Source organism: Salvelinus alpinus, chromosome 4 (genome assembly GCF_045679555.1).
Source record: "Salvelinus alpinus chromosome 4, SLU_Salpinus.1, whole genome shotgun sequence".
NCBI classification, from domain to species: Eukaryota; Metazoa; Chordata; class Actinopteri; order Salmoniformes; family Salmonidae; genus Salvelinus; species Salvelinus alpinus.
The window spans coordinates 90773257-90795872 of record NC_092089.1 but is presented as its reverse complement, the minus strand read 5'-3'; the positions used below and the strand labels follow the sequence as shown (position 1 = coordinate 90795872).

At 44.3% G+C, this 22616-nt stretch overlaps 1 protein-coding gene across 4 annotated transcripts in view; it reads left to right on the top strand.

Moving 5' to 3' along the window:
* LOC139574660 (PDZ and LIM domain protein 7-like) overlaps nucleotides 1-22616 on the top strand; it is a 108058-nt gene that overhangs the window by 34116 nt on the left and 51326 nt on the right. For all 4 annotated transcript variants that reach the window (XM_071399428.1, XM_071399430.1, XM_071399429.1 and 1 more), the window contains exon 3: nucleotides 13196-13347. In XM_071399428.1, the coding sequence (XP_071255529.1) occupies nucleotides 13196-13347 (152 nt within the window). The remainder of the gene's footprint in view (nucleotides 1-13195; nucleotides 13348-22616) is intronic.

Genomic DNA, 22616 nt, shown 5'->3' with positions numbered 1-22616 from the left:
GTCTCTCCTGGTTTCTATTATAACCTGCTCTGCTAGGCCTTACTGTCTCTCCTGGTTTCTATTATAACCTGCTCTGCTAGGCCTTACTGTCTCTACTGGTTTCTATTATAACCTGCTCTGCTAGGTCTTACTGTCTCTACTGGTTTCTATTATAACCTGCTCTGCTAGGCCTTACTGGTTTCTATTATAACCTGCTCTGCTAGGTCTTACTGTCTCTACTGGTTTCTATTATAACCTGCTCTGCTAGGCCTTACTCTCTCTACTGGTTTCTATTATAACCTGCTCTGCTAGGCCTTACTGTCTCTACTGGTTTCTATTATAACCTGCTCTGCTAGGCCTTACTGTCTCTCCTGGTTTCTATTATAACCTGCTCTGCTAGGTCTTACTGTCTCTACTGGTTTCTATTATAACCTGCTCTGCTAGGCCTTACTGGTTTCTATTATAACCTGCTCTGCTAGGTCTTACTGTCTTTCTCTACTGGTTTCTATTATAACCTGCTCTGCTAGGTCTTACTGTCTCTACTGGTTTCTATTATAACCTGCTCTGCTAGGCCTTACTGGTTTCTATTATAACCTGCTCTGCTAGGCCTTACTGTCTCTACTGGTTTCTATTATAACCTGCTCCGCTAGGTCTTTCTCTCTCTACTGGTTTCTATTATAACCTGCTCTGCTAGGTCTTTCTCTCTCTACTGGTTTCTATTATAACCTGCTCTGCTAGGTCTTTCTCTCTCTACTGGTTTCTATTATAACCTGCTCTGCTAGGTCTTACTGTCTTTCTCTACTGGTTTCTATTATAACCTGCTCTGCTAGGCCTTACTGTCTCTACTGGTTTCTATTATAACCTGCTCTGCTAGGCCGTACTCTCTCTACTGGTTTCTATTATAACCTGCTCTGCTAGGTCTTACTCTCTCTACTGGTTTCTATTATAACCTGCTCTGCTAGGTCTTACTCTCTCTACTGGTTTCTATTATAACCTGCTCTGCTAGGCCTTACTGGTTTCTATTATAACCTGCTCTGCTAGGTCTTACTGTCTCTACTGGTTTCTATTATAACCTGCTCTGCTAGGCCTTACTGTCTCTACTGGTTTCTATTATAACCTGCTCTGCTAGGCCTTACTGTCTCTCCTGGTTTCTATTATAACCTGCTCTGCTAGGTCTTACTGTCTCTACTGGTTTCTATTATAACCTGCTCTGCTAGGCCTTACTGGTTTCTATTATAACCTGCTCTGCTAGGTCTTACTGTCTTTCTCTACTGGTTTCTATTATAACCTGCTCTGCTAGGTCTTACTGTCTCTACTGGTTTCTATTATAACCTGCTCTGCTAGGCCTTACTGGTTTCTATTATAACCTGCTCTGCTAGGTCTTACTGTCTCTACTGGTTTCTATTATAACCTGCTCTGCTAGGCCTTACTGGTTTCTATTATAACCTGCTCTGCTAGGCCTTACTGGTTTCTATTATAACCTGCTCTGCTAGGCCTTACTGTCTTTCTCTACTGGTTTCTATTATAATCTGCTCTGCTAGGTCTTACACTCTCTACTGGTTTCTATTATAACCTGCTCTGCTAGGCCTTACTGTCTCTCCTGGTTTCTATTATAACCTGCTCTGCTAGGTCTTACTGTCTCTACTGGTTTCTATTATAACCTGCTCTGCTAGGCCTTACTGGTTTCTATTATAACCTGCTCTGCTAGGTCTTACTGTCTTTCTCTACTGGTTTCTATTATAACCTGCTCTGCTAGGTCTTACTGTCTCTACTGGTTTCTATTATAACCTGCTCTGCTAGGCCTTACTGGTTTCTATTATAACCTGCTCTGCTAGGTCTTACTGTCTTTCTCTACTGGTTTCTATTATAACCTGCTCTGCTAGGCCTTACTGTCTCTACTGGTTTCTATTATAACCTGCTCTGCTAGGCCTTACGGTCTCTACTGGTTTCTATTATAACCTGCTCTGCTAGGCCTTACTGTCTCTCCTGGTTTCTATTATAACCTGCTCTGCTAGGTCTTACTGTCTCTACTGGTTTCTATTATAACCTGCTCTGCTAGGCCTTACTGGTTTCTATTATAACCTGCTCTGCTAGGTCTTACTGTCTCTCTCTACTGGTTTCTATTATAACCTGCTCTGCTAGGCCTTACTGGTTTCTATTATAACCTGCTCTGCTAGGTCTTACTGTCTCTACTGGTTTCTATTATAACCTGCTCTGCTAGGCCTTACTGTCTCTACTGGTTTCTATTATAACCTGCTCTGCTAGGCCTTACTGTCTCTACTGGTTTCTATTATAACCTGCTCTGCTAGGCCTTACTGTCTCTCCTGGTTTCTATTATAACCTGCTCTGCTAGGTCTTACTGTCTCTACTGGTTTCTATTATAACCTGCTCTGCTAGGCCTTACTGGTTTCTATTATAACCTGCTCTGCTAGGTCTTACTGTCTCTCTCTACTGGTTTCTATTATAACCTGCTCTGCTAGGTCTTTCTCTCTCTACTGATTTCTATTATAACCTGCTCTGCTAGGTCTTACTGTCTTTCTCTACTGGTTTCTATTATAACCTGCTCTGCTAGGTCTTACTGTCTCTACTGGTTTCTATTATAACCTGCTCTGCTAGGCCTTACTGGTTTATATTATAACCTGCTCTGCTAGGTCTTACTGTTTCTACTGGTTTCTATTATAACCTGCTCTGCTAGGCCTTACTGTCTCTCCTGGTTTCTATTATAACCTGCTCTGCTAGGCCTTACTGTCTCTCCTGGTTTCTATTATAACCTGCTCTGCTAGGCCTTACTGTCTCTACTGGTTTCTATTATAACCTGCTCTGCTAGGTCTTACTGTCTCTACTGGTTTCTATTATAACCTGCTCTGCTAGGCCTTACTGGTTTCTATTATAACCTGCTCTGCTAGGTCTTACTGTCTCTACTGGTTTCTATTATAACCTGCTCTGCTAGGCCTTACTCTCTCTACTGGTTTCTATTATAACCTGCTCTGCTAGGCCTTACTGTCTCTACTGGTTTCTATTATAACCTGCTCTGCTAGGCCTTACTGTCTCTCCTGGTTTCTATTATAACCTGCTCTGCTAGGTCTTACTGTCTCTACTGGTTTCTATTATAACCTGCTCTGCTAGGCCTTACTGGTTTCTATTATAACCTGCTCTGCTAGGTCTTACTGTCTTTCTCTACTGGTTTCTATTATAACCTGCTCTGCTAGGTCTTACTGTCTCTACTGGTTTCTATTATAACCTGCTCTGCTAGGCCTTACTGGTTTCTATTATAACCTGCTCTGCTAGGCCTTACTGTCTCTACTGGTTTCTATTATAACCTGCTCTGCTAGGTCTTTCTCTCTCTACTGGTTTCTATTATAACCTGCTCTGCTAGGTCTTTCTCTCTCTACTGGTTTCTATTATAACCTGCTCTGCTAGGTCTTTCTCTCTCTACTGGTTTCTATTATAACCTGCTCTGCTAGGTCTTACTGTCTTTCTCTACTGGTTTCTATTATAACCTGCTCTGCTAGGCCTTACTGTCTCTACTGGTTTCTATTATAACCTGCTCTGCTAGGCCTTACTCTCTCTACTGGTTTCTATTATAACCTGCTCTGCTAGGTCTTACTCTCTCTACTGGTTTCTATTATAACCTGCTCTGCTAGGTCTTACTCTCTACTGGTTTCTATTATAACCTGCTCTGCTAGGCCTTACTGGTTTCTATTATAACCTGCTCTGCTAGGTCTTACTGTCTCTACTGGTTTCTATTATAACCTGCTCTGCTAGGCCTTACTGTCTCTACTGGTTTCTATTATAACCTGCTTTGCTAGGCCTTACTGTCTCTACTGGTTTCTATTATAACCTGCTCTGCTAGGCCTTACTGTCTCTCCTGGTTTCTATTATAACCTGCTCTGCTAGGTCTTACTGTCTCTACTGGTTTCTATTATAACCTGCTCTGCTAGGCCTTACTGGTTTCTATTATAACCTGCTCTGCTAGGTCTTACTGTCTTTCTCTACTGGTTTCTATTATAACCTGCTCTGCTAGGTCTTACTGTCTCTACTGGTTTCTATTATAACCTGCTCTGCTAGGCCTTACTGGTTTCTATTATAACCTGCTCTGCTAGGTCTTACTGTCTCTACTGGTTTCTATTATAACCTGCTCTGCTAGGCCTTACTGGTTTCTATTATAACCTGCTCTGCTAGGCCTTACTGGTTTCTATTATAACCTGCTCTGCTAGGCCTTACTGTCTTTCTCTACTGGTTTCTATTATAATCTGCTCTGCTAGGTCTTACACTCTCTACTGGTTTCTATTATAACCTGCTCTGCTAGGCCTTACTGGTTTCTATTATAACCTGCTCTGCTAGGTCTTACTCTCTCTACTGGTTTCTATTATAACCTGCTCTGCTAGGCCTTACTGTCTCTCCTGGTTTCTATTATAACCTGCTCTGCTAGGTCTTACTGTCTCTACTGGTTTCTATTATAACCTGCTCTGCTAGGCCTTACTGGTTTCTATTATAACCTGCTCTGCTAGGTCTTACTGTCTTTCTCTACTGGTTTCTATTATAACCTGCTCTGCTAGGTCTTACTGTCTCTACTGGTTTCTATTATAACCTGCTCTGCTAGGCCTTACTGGTTTCTATTATAACCTGCTCTGCTAGGCCTTACTGTCTCTACTGGTTTCTATTATAACCTGCTCTGCTAGGTCTTTCTCTCTCTACTGGTTTCTATTATAACCTGCTCTGCTAGGTCTTTCTCTCTCTACTGGTTTCTATTATAACCTGCTCTGCTAGGTCTTTCTCTCTCTACTGGTTTCTATTATAACCTGCTCTGCTAGGTCTTACTGTCTTTCTCTACTGGTTTCTATTATAACCTGCTCTGCTAGGCCTTACTGTCTCTACTGGTTTCTATTATAACCTGCTCTGCTAGGCCTTACTCTCTCTACTGGTTTCTATTATAACCTGCTCTGCTAGGTCTTACTCTCTCTACTGGTTTCTATTATAACCTGCTCTGCTAGGTCTTACTCTCTCTACTGGTTTCTATTATAACCTGCTCTGCTAGGCCTTACTGGTTTCTATTATAACCTGCTCTGCTAGGTCTTACTGTCTCTACTGGTTTCTATTATAACCTGCTCTGCTAGGCCTTACTGTCTCTACTGGTTTCTATTATAACCTGCTCTGCTAGGCCTTACTGTCTCTACTGGTTTCTATTATAACCTGCTCTGCTAGGCCTTACTGTCTCTCCTGGTTTCTATTATAACCTGCTCTGCTAGGTCTTACTGTCTCTACTGGTTTCTATTATAACCTGCTCTGCTAGGCCTTACTGGTTTCTATTATAACCTGCTCTGCTAGGTCTTACTGTCTTTCTCTACTGGTTTCTATTATAACCTGCTCTGCTAGGTCTTACTGTCTCTACTGGTTTCTATTATAACCTGCTCTGCTAGGCCTTACTGGTTTCTATTATAACCTGCTCTGCTAGGTCTTACTGTCTCTACTGGTTTCTATTATAACCTGCTCTGCTAGGCCTTACTGGTTTCTATTATAACCTGCTCTGCTAGGCCTTACTGGTTTCTATTATAACCTGCTCTGCTAGGCCTTACTGTCTTTCTCTACTGGTTTCTATTATAATCTGCTCTGCTAGGTCTTACACTCTCTACTGGTTTCTATTATAACCTGCTCTGCTAGGCCTTACTGGTTTCTATTATAACCTGCTCTGCTAGGTCTTACTCTCTCTACTGGTTTCTATTATAACCTGCTCTGCTAGGTCTTACTCTCTCTACTGGTTTCTATTATAACCTGCTCTGCTAGGTCTTACTGTCTTTCTCTACTGGTTTCTATTATAACCTGCTCTGCTAGGTCTTACTCTCTCTACTGGTTTCTATTATAACCTGCTCTGCTAGGCCTTACTGTCTCTACTGGTTTCTATTATAACCTGCTCTGCCAGGCCTTACTGTCTCTCTCTGTCTCTCAGCCCATGCTGCCTCAGAATACCAGTCACCTGAGGGCCGACATGTGTTGTTGTGTTTCTCTGTAACAGATGCAGAGAAGCTGTAACAACACCTTTTTAGTTATATCTTTAATTGTTTCCAGCCTAGGTAGATCATAGGTGATTAACTTGATGTTAAGTCGTTTTTCATGAGGAATATATTTAATGTTCTTATATTTTGATGTTTTTGACGTATTTATTCCCCCCCTGAAAACAAACCAAACCAGATGCTTTTTTTCAACAAGCTGCCTGACTGCAGAATTTTATCCACGTTCTTCAAACGTCAGCGTTACTCCTACATCTGTGTATCGTCTCATTTCCAAGTTAAGGGTTACGTTTTTAGACACTCATTCTGAAGGGTTAAGGTTTTGGGATAGAGTTAAAATAGAAACCAGTGTCCACGACTGGGAGCAAACACACAACCTTCTGATCCACAACCTCCCAGAGTCGTGGGATTACCCGGAGAGTCGTGGGATTACCCGGAGAGTCGTGGGATTACCCGGAGAGTCGTGGGATTACCCGGAGAGTCGTGGGATTACCCGGAGAGTCAAGTCGTGGGATTACCCGGAGAGTCGAGTCGTGGGATTACCCGGAGAGTCGAGTCGTGGGATTACCCAGAGAGTCGAGTCGTGGGATTACCCACACCTACTTGATGGTAATAGCTCTCAATGTTGCCCCTAGTGGCTGTTTTTGAGGGCATTTCTCAATGTCCTTGGATAGACGTCCAATTTCAACATCAATCTTGAACGACCTGGCTTCCCCCCCCCTTCTAGTTGTCTACAGTCAAGGAAAGGTGAAGTTAAACCACAAGGGAACTGTATCCTCCGATACGGGACTAGACTTTCTCTCAGTCTGTGTTTTAATGTGCTGAATCAAAGCAGTTGAATCGTATAGCTTTAGTGGAACACGACAGAAACCAAAGATTTAGGGTCTAGAATCCTCTGATCATTCATGAGCCAATAGTCTGAAGGGATCAATAACAGGATAGGACAGGGTAATCGATGTCTACACAGACCAGGGCCTGCATCCCAAATCAGACCATAGTCCCCATGTAGTGCACTACTGTTGACCAGGGCTCTATGGACCATAGTCCCCATGTAGTGCACTACTGTTGACCAGGGCTCTATGCACCATCATAGTCCCCATGTAGTGCACTAGGGCTCTATTTGGGACTCAGACGATGTCTCCATGACAGAAATCAGTATTCCAGCCAGGGTTCAGCCGTGTGATGTTCAGCCTTGCTTTGGCTTTCTCCCGCTCGCTCTCCTTTTTTTTTTGTTGTGTGTGATCTGATGTTGAACACTTTGTACTCTCAGTGATCTGAGACTTTGACACATTTCGTTAAGCCTCCGGGACAAGGCTGAGTAAGGCCCTTACTAAGCACATTCTGGCATCTCTTCTCTCTTCATACGATCTCCGACATGTGTATTAACAGCCTCTCTGGATGTCTAGAGTATTTTTTTTTATTTTTAAAGGACACTTTCGTGCGTCTCCAAGTGGCACCCTATTCACTATATAGTGCACTTTGTTTGAACAGAGCCCTGTGCGGAGAGGGTGCCATTTGGGACCCTGCTGCAGCAGGCCTGGCAGGGAAGGGACTCAGAGTGCACGTGTGGTTTAAGGTTCATGTATGCAGCCTGTTCCCTACAGAATGTGATGTGGCTGTAACTCATGTCTGTTGTCAGGAATGATCCAATTTATCTACATGACATCGTTGAAAAATCATTGACGCTAGTATAATCCTATCCTCTACTGTTACACTTAGATGACCTGTGGTGCCTTGTCGGACTGCTAGTTAATATCAGCTAGTCAGTTAGATGACCTGTGGTGCCGTGCCAGACTGCTAGTTAATATCAGCTAGTCAGTTAGATGACCTGTGGTGCCGTGCCAGACTGCTAGTTAATATCAGCTAGTCAGTTAGGTGACCTGTGGTGCCGTGTCGGACTGCTAGTTAATATCAGCTAGTCAGTTAGATGACCTGTGGTGCCGTGTCGGACTGCTAGTTAATATCAGCTAGTCAGTTAGATGACCTGTGGTGCCGTGCCAGACTGCTAGTTAATATCAGCTAGTCAGTTAGATGACCTGTGGTGCCGTGCCAGACTGCTAGTTAATATCAGCTAGTCAGTTAGATGACCTGTGGTGCCGTGCCAGACTGCTAGTTAATATCAGCTAGTCAGTTAGATGACCTGTGGTGCCTTGTCAGACTGCTAGTTAATATCAGCTAGTCAGTTAGATGACCTGTGGTGCCGTGCCAGACTGCTAGTTAATATCAGCTAGTCAGTTAGATGACCTGTGGTGCCTTGTCAGACTGCTAGTTAAAATCAGCTAGTCAGTTAGATGACCTGTGGTGCCGTGCCAGACTGCTAGTTAATATCAGCTAGTCAGTTAGATGACCTGTGGTGCCTTGTCGGACTGCTAGTTAATATCAGCTAGTCAGTTAGATGACCTGTGGTGCCGTGCCAGACTGCTAGTTAATATCAGCTAGTCAGTTAGATGACCTGTGGTGCCTTGTCAGACTGCTAGTTAAAATCAGCTAGTCAGTTAGATGACCTGTGGTGCCGTGCCAGACTGCTAGTTAATATCAGCTAGTCAGTTAGGTGACCTGTGGTGCCGTGCCAGACTGCTAGTTAATATCAGCTAGTCAGTTAGATGACCTGTGGTGCCTTGTCGGACTGCTAGTTAATATCAGCTAGTCAGTTAGATGACCTGTGGTGCCTTGTCGGACTGCTAGTTAATATCAGCTAGTCAGTTAGGTGACCTGTGGTGCCGTGCCAGACTGCTAGTTAATATCAGCTAGTCAGTTAGGTGACCTGTGGTGCCGTGCCAGACTGCTAGTTAATATCAGCTAGTCAGTTAGGTGACCTGTGGTGCCGTGCCAGACTGCTAGTTAATATCAGCTAGTCAGTTAGATGACCTGTGGTGCCGTGTCGGACTGCTAGTTAATGTCAGTTAGGTGACCTGTGGTGCCGTGCCAGACTGCTAGTTAATATCAGCTAGTCAGTTAGGTGACCTGTGGTGCCGTGCCAGACTGCTAGTTAATATCAGCTAGTCAGTTAGATGACCTGTGGTGCCTTGTCAGACTGCTAGTTAATATCAGCTAGTCAGTTAGGTGACCTGTGGTGCCGTGTCGGACTGATAGTTAATATAATTTAGTCAGCCCCACATTATATTACATCATTTTGCAAATAGTTTCATCTTTACTCATTCATTTTATACAATAATTAGATGCAAACCTCATAACGGAGGCTCCTGTATAAACAGAGTTATGGTAATGTGGCTGTATTGTCTTTCATGAGGTCACAAACATGAAACAAAACGGACCGGGTCGTAGCAGGCTTCTCCAACCAACCGTTTACACGTTCTCCAAAATAGGAATATTGTTCAATTCTCAAATTCTGGGATGCAGGGAGAGCGGATGGTCAGGGAGAGCGGATGGTCAGGGAGAGCGGATGGTCAGGGAGAGCGGATGGTCAGGGAGAGCGGATGGTCAGGGAGAGCGGATGGTCAGGGAGAGCGGATGGTCAGGGAGAGAGGAGTCTCTGCATGGAATTTAGGATGTGGGCGTAACAGGAGGGTGGGAGGTTGTTCACATCTCTGCTAGCCAATTCACTGAAAGAGCTAGCGTCATGACAGTCCTTTAGGTGCCTTTTGGCAAACTCCAAGCGGGTTGTCATGTGTCTTTTACTGAGGAGTTGCTTCAGTCCTCCCACTCTACCATAAAGGACTGATTTGGTGGAGTGCTGCAGAGAGTGTTGTGCTTCTGGAAGGTTCTCCCATCTCCACAGAAGAACTCTGTAGCTCTGTCAGAGTGACTATAGTGTTCTTGGTCACCTCCCTGACTAAGGACCTTATCCCCCGATTGCTCAGTTTAGCCCTGCGGCCAGCTCTAGGAAGAGTCTTGGTGGTTCCAAACTTCTTCCATTTAAGAATGATGGAGGACACTGTTTTCTTGGGAACCTTCAATGCTGCAGACATTTTCTGGTACCCTTCCCCAGGTCTGTGCCTCGACACAATCCTGTCTCGGAGCTCTACGGACAATTCCTTCGACCTCATGGCTTGGTTTTTGCTCTGACATGCTCTGTCAACTGTGGGACCTAATATAGACAGGGGTGTGCTTTTCCAAATCATATCAAATCAATTGAATTTACCATCAGGTGGACTCCAATCAAGTTGTAGAAACATCTCAAGGATGATCAATGGAAACAGGATGCACCTGTTTCCTGTCTCATAGCAAAGGCTCTGAATACTAATGTAAATAAGGTATTTCTGTTTTTTATTTTTTATTTATACATTTGCAAAAATGTCTAAACCTGTTTTTGCTTTGTTATTATGGGGTATTGTGTGTAGCTTGATGACAAAATGTATTTTATCAATTTCAGAATAAGGCTGTAACGTAACAATGTGGAAAAAGGGAAGGCGTCTGAATACTTGCTGAATGCAATTATATTTTATATATAATAAATAAATATATATTATTATGTATTTTGGTTGAATGCATTCAGTTGTGCAACTAACTCGGTATTCCCTTTCCCCTAATATATAATCTACGGTAAGAGATGAGTCGTGATGCTAGCTCATATCACGTACAGCAGGGATGGGCAACTTTGATGGGGGTGGGGGGGATCTCATAATGAGGGGCCTCAGTGGGTCTTTTTAGCAACCCCCTCTCGTGACAGCGACGAGAACAAATGGACATTTTAAAGTTAAAGATTTTATACAGTGCATTCGGAAAGTATTCAGACCCCTTGACTTTTTCCACATTTTGTTACGTTACATCCTTATTCTAAAACGGATCAAATAAAATGAATAAATCAATCTAAACACAATACAACATAATGACATCACAATACAACATAATGACATCACAATACACCATAATGACATCACAATACAACATAATGACAAAGCAAAAACTGTTTTTTAGAAATGTTTGCCTATTTATTAAAAATGAACAGATAACTTATGTAAATAAAAAGGTTTCAGACCCTTTGCTATGAGACAGGAAATTGAGCTCAGCTGCATCCTGTTTCCATTGATCATCCTTGAGATGGTTCTACAGGTCCTCAGGCCTACAAAAGGCACCAGTTGCCCATCCCTGATGTACATTTAACAGATGAGTTGTGTCGCTAGCTAGTATCATATACATCCCATAGGGCAGTGCACAATTGGCCCAGAGTCGTCCAGGTTTGGTCATTGTAAATAAGAATTTGTTCTTAACTGACTTGCCTAGTTAAATAAAGGTAAAATTGCACCCTATTCGGGGCCCATAGAGCTCTGGTCTAAAGTAGCGCACTATTGTAGGGAATAGGGTACCGTTTGGGGCGGAGCCTCTCTCTGTCTGTCTCTGTCTCTGTTTGTCTGTGTCTGTCTGTCTCTGTCTCTGTTTCTCTTTGTCTGTGTCTCTCTGTCTGTGTCTCTCTCTCTCTGTCTGTCTGTCTGGCTCTCTCTCTCTCTCTCTCTGTCTCTGTCTGTGTCTCTCTCTGTCTGTCTGTCTGGCTCTCTCTCTCTCTCTCTCTCTCTCTCTCTCTCTCTGTCTTGTCCTGTCGGGAGTTGAACTTCACTCCAAAGCTTCGGTCCACATCTGTAGTGGATCATAAGCAGTGATGTCATAGTGCTGATTAGACTCTTACCTCATGTCCTCGTTGTGGTGTGGGGAACCATCTGGCTGAACACACACACACACACACACACACACACACACACACACACACACACACACACACAGAGAGAGAGGGAGAGAACTTGTCAGACACAGAGTCCTTAGGTTCCCTCTACAAATCATTAGCCGGTGATAACCGACCCAAACATGAATCCTCTTGATGGCTTTGTGTATGTATATTTAGTCAATACATTGTTAGAAGGCCCTCTGGGGTCCGCTAACTACTGTTAAGAGCAAGACAGGACACATCTGTTGATTGGCGTGAACATACTAGGCCCTAGAATGTTTCAGTGTGCACTTTCATCTCTCTGATCCTGTTCTTAACCAATATGTTCCCTTTCACTAGATATCCTCCTAGTCTTCCCTCTAGATCAGCCCTGTTACTGACTATATATCCTCCTAGTCTTCCCTCTAGATCAGCCCTGTTACTGACTAGATATCCTCCTAGTCTTCCCTTTAGATCAGCCCTGTTGTTGACTAGATTTCCTCCTAGTCTTCCCTCTAGATCAGCCCTGTTACTGACTAGATATCCTCCTAGTCTTCCCTCTAGATCAGCCCTGTTACTGACTAGATATCCTCCTAGTCTTCCCTCTAGATCGGCCCTGTTACTGACTAGATATCCTCCTAGTCTTCCCTCTAGATCGGCCCTGTTACTGACTAGATATCCTCCTAGTCTTCCCTCTAGATCGGCCCTGTTACTGACTAGATATCCTCCTAGTCTTCCCTTTAGATCGGCCCTGTTACTGACTAGATATCCTCCTAGTCTTCCCTCTAGATCAGCCCTGTTACTGACTAGATATCCTCCTAGTCTTCCCTCTAGATCAGCCCTGTTACTGACTAGATATCCTCCTAGTCTTCCCTCTAGATCAGCCATGTTACTGACTAGATATCCTCCTAGTCTTCCCTCTAGATCAGCCCTGTTACTGACTAGATATCCTCCTAGTCTTCCCTCTAGATCGGCCCTGTTACTGACTAGATATCCTCCTAGTCTTCCCTCTAGATCGGCCCTGTTACTGACTAGATATCCTCCTAGTCTTCCCTCTAGATCGGCCCTGTTACTGACTAGATATCCTCCTAGTCTTCCCTTTAGATCGGCCCTGTTACTGACTAGATATCCTCCTAGTCTTCCCTCTAGATCAGCCCTGTTACTGACTAGATATCCTCCTAGTCTTCCCTCTAGATCAGCCCTGTTACTGACTAGATATCCTCCTAGTCTTCCCTCTAGATCAGCCATGTTACTGACTAGATATCCTCCTAGTCTTCCCTCTAGATCAGCCCTGTTACTGACTCATTAACACAAATTGCTTTGTTGTGTATCAATTATACTAGGTTAGCTTCAGAACAATACCATTTACACGTTTGTCTTTGAGACGTATTTGAATAAGCACTGTGTCGGTTATGGCAGATGTTTGTTCCATTTAACCCTGAAAATATTGAGAGACGCGGCGAGACGAAATAGTAGGTGATTTATTTTATTTCACATGTACTTATGCAACTATACTGTTGGGTGAAACAGAGGCTGAGTGTTTCACAGGAAATCGTAATGTGTTCTTGTCAGTGACCGGCTTTATTTCTTTCCCTCTCTCCCTCTACAGCTGACCCCCGGGGGTAAGGCCGCCCAGGCCGGTGTGGGCGTGGGAGATTGGGTGGTGTCCATCGGGGAGACCAACGCAGAAGACATGACCCATGTGGAGGCACAGAACAAGATCAGAGCAGCAGAGGAGTCTCTCACCCTCACCCTCAGCAAGTAATATAACTAGACCGTACCCTATACACTATACTCACCCTCAGTAGTATAACTAGGTCGTACCCTATACACTATACTCACCCTCAGTAGTATAACTAGGTCGTACCCTATACACTATACTCACCCTCAGTAATATGACTAGGCCGTACCCTATACACTATACTCACCCTCAGTAATATGACTAGGCCGTACCCTATACACTATACTCACCCTCAGTAGTATAACTAGGCCGTACCCTATACACTATACTCACCCTCAGTAATATAACTAGACCGTACCCTATACACTATACTCACCCTCAGTAATATAACTAGGTCGTACCCTATACACTATACTCACCCTCAGTAATATAACTAGGTCGTACCCTATACACTATACTCACCCTCAGTAATATAACTATACCATACCCTATACACTATACTCACCCTCAGTAATATAACTAGGTCGTACCCTATACACTATACTCACCCTCAGTAATATAACTAGACCGTACCCTATACACTATACTCACCCTCAGTAATATAACTAGGCCGTACCCTATACACTATACTCACCCTCAGTAATATGACTAGGCCGTACCCTATACACTATACTCACCCTCAGTAATATAACTAGACCGTACCCTATACACTATACTCACCCTCAGTAATATAACTAGACCGTACCCTATACACTATACTCACCCTCAGTAATATGACTAGGCCGTACCCTATACACTATACTCACCCTCAGTAATATAACTAGACCGTACCCTATACACTATACTCACCCTCAGTAATATAACTAGGCCGTACCCTATACACTATACTCACCCTCAGCAAGTAATATAACTAGACCGTACCCTATACACTATACTCACCCTCAGTAATATAACTAGACCGTACCCTATACACTATACTCACCCTCAGTAATATAACTAGGTCGTACCCTATACACTATACTCACCCTCAGTAATATAACTAGACCGTACCCTATACACTATACTCACCCTCAGTAATATAACTAGACCGTACCCTATACACTATACTCACCCTCAGTAATATAACTAGGTCGTACCCTATACACTATACTCACCCTCAGTAATATAACTAGGTCGTACCCTATACACTATACTCACCCTCAGTAATATAACTAGACCGTACCCTATACACTATACTCACCCTCAGTAATATAACTAGGTCGTACCCTATACACTATACTCACCCTCAGTAATATAACTAGACCGTACCCTATACACTATACTCACCCTCAGTAATATAACTAGGTCGTACCCTATACACTATACTCACCCTCAGTAATATAACTAGACCGTACCCTATACACTATACTCACCCTCAGTAATATGACTAGGCCGTACCCTATACACTATACTCACCCTCATTAATATAACTAGACCGTACCCTATACACTATACTCACCCTCAGTAATATAACTAGGCCGTACCCTATACACTATACTCACCCTCAGTAATATAACTAGACCGTATCCTATACACTATACTCACCCTCAGTAATATAACTAGACCGTACCCTATACACTATACTCACCCTCATTAATATAACTAGACCGTATCCTATACACTATACTCACCCTCAGTAATATAACTAGGCCGTACCCTATACACTATACTCACCCTCAGTAATATAACTATACCATACCCTATACACTATACTCACCCTCATTAATATAACTAGACCGTATCCTATACACTATACTCACCCTCAGTAATATAACTAGGTCGTACCCTATACACTATACTCACCCTCAGTAATATAACTAGGCCGTACCCTATACACTATACTCACCCTCAGTAATATAACTAGACCGTACCCTATACACTATACTCACCCTCAGTAATATAACTAGGCCGTACCCTATACACTATACTCACCCTCAGCAATATAACTAGACCGTACCCTATACACTATACTCACCCTCAGTAATATAACTAGACCGTACCCTATACACTATACTCACCCTCAGTAATATAACTAGGTCGTACCCTATACACTATACTCACCCTCAGTAATATAACTAGGTCGTACCCTATACACTATACTCACCCTCAGTAATATAACTAGGTCGTACCCTATACACTATACTCACCCTCAGTAATATGACTAGGCCGTACCCTATACACTATACTCACCCTCAGTAATATAACTAGACCGTACCCTATACACTATACTCACCCTCAGTAATATAACTAGGCCGTACCCTATACACTATACTCACCCTCATTAATATAACTAGACCGTACCCTATACACTATACTCACCCTCAGTAATATAACTAGGTCGTACCCTATACACTATACTCACCCTCAGCAATATAACTATACACTATACTCACCCTCAGTAATATAACTATACCATACCGTATACACTATACTCACCCTCAGCAATATAACTATACCCTATACACTATACTCACCCTCAGCAATATAACTAGGCCGTACCCTATACACTATACTCACCCTCAGTAATATAACTAGACCGTACCCTATACACTATACTCACCCTCAGTAATATAACTATACCATACCCTATACACTATACTCACCCTCAGTAATATAACTAGACCGTACCCTATACACTATACTCACCCTCAGTAATATAACTATACCGTACCGTATACACTATACTCACCCTCAGTAATATAACTAGACCGTACCCTATACACTATACTCACCCTCAGTAATATAACTATACCGTATTGTATATACTATACTCACCCTCAGCAATATAACTATACCGTATTGTATATACTATACTCACCCTCAGTAATATAACTATACCGTATTGTATATACTATACTCACCCTCAGTAATATAACTATACCATACCGTATACACTATACTCACCCTCAGCAATATAACTATACCCTATACACTATACTCACCCTCAGCAATATAACTATACCATACCGTATACACTATACTCACCCTCGGCAATATAACTATACCGTATTGTATATACTATACTCACCCTCAGTAATATAACTAGACCGTACCCTATACACTATACTCACCCTCAGTAATATAACTATACCATACCGTATACACTATACTCACCCTCAGCAATATAACTATACACTATACTCACCCTCAGCAATATAACTATACCATACCGTATACACTATACTCACCCTCAGCAATATAACTATACCGTATTGTATATACTATACTCACCCTCAGTAATATAACTAGACCATACTGTATATACTATACTCACCCTCAGTAATATAACTAGACCGTACTGTATATACTATACTCACCCTCAGTAATATAACTAGACCATACTGTATATACTATACTCACCCTCAGTAATATAACTAGACCATACTGTATATACTATACTCACCATCAGTAATATAATATAACTAGTCCATACTGTATATACTATACTCACCATCAGTAATATAATATAACTAGTCCATACTGTATATACTATACTCACCATCAGTAAGTAATAATACTGCTATACTATATTATACTCACCCACTGTACCATACCAGAATATACCATGCGTACTAAACCGTAAAACACACCGTATCATGAAAGAACCCACCACACCTGTTTACACAGCAGTGACAATTTATCCCATCCTTAGCAGGTAGCTAGCAAGACCAGACACCCACAGGAAAACAGAATACATTATTTAGACTGGACACAGTACAAATCAAATTTTATTCTTCACACACACCCGAATTACAACAGGTGTAGACCTTACAGGGAAATGTTTCCTTACGAGCCCCTAACCAACAATGCAGTTAAAAAAAATATGAATAAGAATAAGAGATAAAAGTAACAAGTAATTAAAGAGCAGCAGTAAAATAACAATATAGAGACTATATACAGGGGGTACCGGTACAGAGTCAGTGTGGAGGCTATATACAGGGGTACCGGTACAGAGTCAATGTGGAGGCTATATACAGGGGGTACCGGTACAGAATCAATGTGGAGACTATATACAGGGGGGTACCGGTACAGAGTCAGTGTGGAGGCTATATACAGGGGTACCGGTACAGAGTCAATGTGGAGGCTATATACAGGGGGTACCAGTACAGAGTCAATGGGGAGGCTATATACAGGGGGTACCGGTACAATGTGGAGGCTATATACAGGGGGTACCGGTACAATGTGGAGGCTATATACAGGGGGTACCGGTACAATGTGGAGGCTATATACAGGGGTACCGGTACAGAGTCAATGTGGAGGCTATATACAGGGAGTACCGGTACAGAGTCAATGTGGAGGCTATATACAGGGGGTACCGGTACAGAGTCAATGTGGAGGCTATATACAGGGGGTACCGGTACAGAGTCAATGTGGAGGCTATATACAGGGAGTACCGGTACAGAGTCAATGTGGAGGCTATATACAGGGAGTACCGGTACAGAGTCAATGTGGAGGCTATATACAGGGGGTACCGGTACAGAGTCAATGTGGAGGCTATATACAGGGGGTACCGGTACAGAGTCAATGTGGAGGCTATATACAGGGGGTACCGGTACTGAGTCAATGTGGAGGCTATATACAGGGGGTACCGTTACTGAGTCAATGTGGAGGCTATATACAGGGGGGTACCGGTACAGAGTCAATGTGCGGGGGCACCGGTTAGTTGAGGTAGTCTGTACATGTAGGTAGAGTTATTAAAGTGACTAGGCATAGATGACAACAGAGAGTAGCAGCTGTGTGAAGAGGGGGGGGGGGGGGGGGCACTGCAAACAGTTTGGGTAGCCATTTGACTAGATGTTCAGGAGTCTTATGTCTTGGGAGTAGAAGCCTCTTGGACCTAGACTTGGCGCTCCGGTCCTGCTTGCCGTGCGGTAGCAGAGAAAACAGTCTATGACTTGGGTGGCTTGGGCAATTTTTATGGCCTTCCTCTGAGACCGCTTGGTATAGAGGTCCTGGATGGCAGGAAGCTTGGCCCCAGTGGTGTACTGGGCCGTACGTACTACCATCTGTAGTGCCTTGCGGTCGGAGGCCGAGCAGTTGCCATACCAGCCAGTGATGCAACCAGTCAGAAAGCTCTCGATGGTGCAGCTGTAGAACCTTTTGAGGATCTGAGGACCCATGCCAAATCTTTTCAGTCTCCTGAGGGGGAAATAGGTTTTGTCGTACCCTCTTCACGACTGTCTTGGTGTGCTTGGACCATGTTAGTTAGAGGAGAGGTTTGAGATGTCTTTCTAATTCTGTTGGAAAATCCATTAAATGAGATTAAAATCACTTCGGTGATTTAAATCAAGCGAAGCAAATGTAATTTGACGGACTGAGGTTGGATAACATACCTGCTACCTTCCGAGGCATGTGGCATTTACTCCTCCTAGAAAAACTCCCTACTGAATAACAAAACAACGTTTTATGTCAAGCCAACAGCTAATTTCTAACAGAAATATAAAGACATGGCGTTGCAGCTATTAACAGTGAAACCATGTTGCAAAAAGACCGGTTGTAGTGGTGAACGCACACCGGTGGTGACTTCAGGTCACACAGACATGGAACCAGTTAGTGAGGGTGTCTGAACGACCTCTCCTGTAATGTGATCAAGAGGAGATGATCGTGGACTACAGGAAAATGAGGACTGAGCACGCCCCCATTCTCATCGACGGGGCTGTAGTGGAGCAGGTTGAGAGCTTCAAGTTCCTTGGTGTCCACATCACCAACAAACTAACATGGTCCAAGCACATCAAGACAGTCGTAAAGAAGGCACGACAATGTCTATTCCCCCTCAGGAGACTGAAAAGATTTGGCATGTGTCCCGAGATCCTCAAAAGGTTTTATAGCTGCACCGTTGAGAGCATCCTGACCGGTTGCATCACCGCCTGGTATGGCAACTGCTCGGTAAGGCGCTACAGAGGGTAGTGCGTACGACCCAGTACATCACTGGAGCCAAGCTTCCTGCCATCCAGGACCTCTATACCAGGTGGTGTCAGAGGAAGGCTCCAAAAAATTGTCAGACTCCAGCCACCCTAGTCATAGACTGTTCTCTCTGTTACCGCACGGCAAGCGGTACCGGAGCGCCAGGTCGAGGTCCAAAAAGCTTCTAAACAGCTTCTTCTACTCCCCAAGCCATAAGACTCCTGAACATCTAATTAAATGTCTACCCAGACTATTTGCATTGATTTCCCCCCCCCTTTAACCAACTGCATTGTTGGTAATGGGCTTGTAAGTCAGCATTTCCCAGTAAGGTCTACACCTGTTGTATTCAGTGCATGTGACAAATACAATTTGACAAATTTGATCTGAACTGTAGGTAGTGGTGGGACAGTGAGGGAGTCTCTGAACTGTAGGTAGTGGTGGGACAGTGAGGGAGTCTCTGAACTGTAGGTAGTGGTGGGACAGTGAGGGACTCTCTGAACTGTAGATAGTGGTGGGACAGTGAGGGAGTCTCTGAACTGTAGGTAGTGGTGGGACAGTGAGGGAGTCTGAACTGTAGGTAGTGGTGGGACAGTGAGGGAGTCTCTGAACTGTAGATAGTGGTGGGACAGTGAGGGACTCTCTGAACTGTAGGTAGTGGTGGGACAGTGAGGGACTCTCTGAACTGTAGGTAGTGGTGGGACAGTGAGGGAGTCTCTGAACTGTAGGTAGTGGTGGGACAGTGAGGGACTCTCTGAACTGTAGGTAGTGGTGGGACAGTGAGGGACTCTCTGAACTGTAGGTAGTGGTGGGACAGTGAGGGAGTCTCTGAACTGTAGATAGTGGTGGGACAGTGAGGGACTCTCTGAACTGTAGATAGTGGTGGGACAGTGAGGGAGTCTCTGAACTGTAGATAGTGGTGGGACAGTGAGGGAGTCTCTGAACTGTAGGTAGTGGTGGGACAGTGAGGGAGTCTGAACTGTAGATAGTGAAGGGTGTCTGAACTGTAGATGTCTCTAAATCTAATAAACAAGCTATTGAGTCTGAACACCTACTTTACACACTGACTGACTGTAGGGACGAGTCTGAACACCTACTGTACACACTGACTGACTGTAGGGACTCAGGACTATGGACAAAATGAAGTCAGACGAGATACACTGTTAATAAACAAGGCTGTGTCTGACTGGCCTAAAGTAGGGCACTATATAGGGAGTAGAGTGCCATTTGGGACACATTCAAAACAGACACCAGATCTACAGTTAGAATGTGAGGCGTGAGTGACTTTAGGAATATGGCTAACTGATATTATGTCCTGCCTGAGAACATCAAGAAGGTTTAGAGTGACACCAAACTATTTAGCTTTCCATTCTGACACCGCTCTCTCGCTCTCTCGCCCGCCCTTTCTCTCTCTCGCCCTCTCTCTCTCTCTCTCTCTCTCTCTCTCGCCCGCCCTTTCTCTCTCTCGCCCTCTCTCTCTCTCTCTCTCTCTCTCTCTCTCTCTCTCTCTCTCTCTCTCTCTCTCTCTCTCTCTCTCTCTCTCTCTCTCTCTCTCTCTCTCTCTCTCTCTTTCTCTCTCTCTCTCGCACCCTTGCTCTCGCTTCCCCCCGACACATATGGAAAACTCTGTAGAGCTGAATTGACAGTCTTCCTTCTTGAAGAGGTCACGTAACAGCCTCAACCGAAAACCTAAAAAAGGAGTGAGTCTGAGGAGGGAGACTGTAACTACCTCATCCGTTTGTGAGGGAGAGAGAAAGTCATACGTCTGTGATTTAATAGATGAGTAATGAAAACCGACATGTGGTCTGTATCCAAAATAGAACCCTATTCCCATTCAAAGTGCACTCTGGGGCCTGGTCATAAAGTAGGGCACTGGTCATAAAGTAGGGCACTGGTCATAAAGTAGGGCACTGGTCATAAAGTAGGGCACTGGTCATAAAGTAGGGCACTGGTCATAAAGTAGGGCACTGGTCATAAAGTAGGGCACTGGTCATAAAGTAGGGCACTGGTCATAAAGTAGGGCACTGGTCATAAAGTAGGGCACTGGTCATAAAGTAGGGCACTGGTCATAAAGTAGGGCACTGGTCATAAAGTAGGGCACTGGTCATAAAGTAGGGCACTGGTCATAAAGTAGGGCACTGGTCATAAAGTAGGGCACTATCTGCCTCCCTAGTGGAGCAGCGGTCTAAGGCACTGCATCGCAGCGCTAGCGGCGTCACTACAGACCCGGGTTTGATCCCAGGCTTTGACGCAGCCGGCCGCGACCGGAAGACCCATGAGGCGACGCACAATTGTGCACCAACTGGTTACCCAGAATGACCCCAGGCCAGACCTTTACACCAGCTAAGTGGTAACCACCTAGCTGGTGTAAAGGTCTGGGGTCATTCTGGGTAGCCACTTAGCTGGTGTAAAGGTCTGACCTAGAATGACCCCAGCCCAGACCTTTACACCAGCTAAGTGGTTACAACATTTTGACTGGCACTTTCTCATCCCATCCTACAAAGGAGAGAGAACCCTGAAATATGTTTGCATCATAGTCAGAAGCACTGGTTTTTCCAGAAGGTTCTGCATGCTTCTCAAGTTGAGATACGGTACTTGGACTAAGTGGCATAGCTAGGCCAGAATTTTTTTAAACTCTTTTTAGTTGACCCCAGAATTTTTTGCTTTTGCTTTAAGGACAGGACATTAGTTTTTCAACCAGACTAAAGTCTACACAGCTATGTCAATGTAACACATATACCAGCACCTAAAACCCCAATGATTAGGAAATGGGCATAAACAAATGGCTTTGTAGTCCAACACACACGAGGCTTTGTAGTCCAACACACGGGGCTTTGTAGTCCAACACACGGGGCTTTGTAGTCCAACACACGGGGCTTTGTAGTCCAACACACGGGGCTTTGTAGTCCAACACACGGGGCTTTGTAGTCCAACACACGGGGCTTTGTAGTCCAACACACGGGGCTGTGTAGTCCAACACACGGGGCTGTGTAGCCCAACACACGGGGCTGTGTAGCCCAACACACGGGGCTGTGTAGCCCAACACACGGGGCTGTGTAGCCCAACACACGGGGCTGTGTAGCCCAACACACGGGGCTGTGTAGCCCAACACACGGGGCTGTGTAGCCCAACACACGGGGCTGTGTAGCCCAACACACGGGGCTGTGTAGCCCAACACACGGGGCTGTGTAGCCCAACACACGGGGCTGTGTAGCCCAACACACGGGGCTGTGTAGCCCAACACACGAGGCTGTGTAGCCCAACACACGGGGCTGTGTAGCCCAACACACGGGGCTGTGTAGCCCAACACACGGGGCTGTGTAGCCCAACACACTGGGGACAAAGGCTGCTTCTCTTCCAGCATTCAACAAAACTCATAAAGCTTACACAATCAAGGAAAAACCCTGAA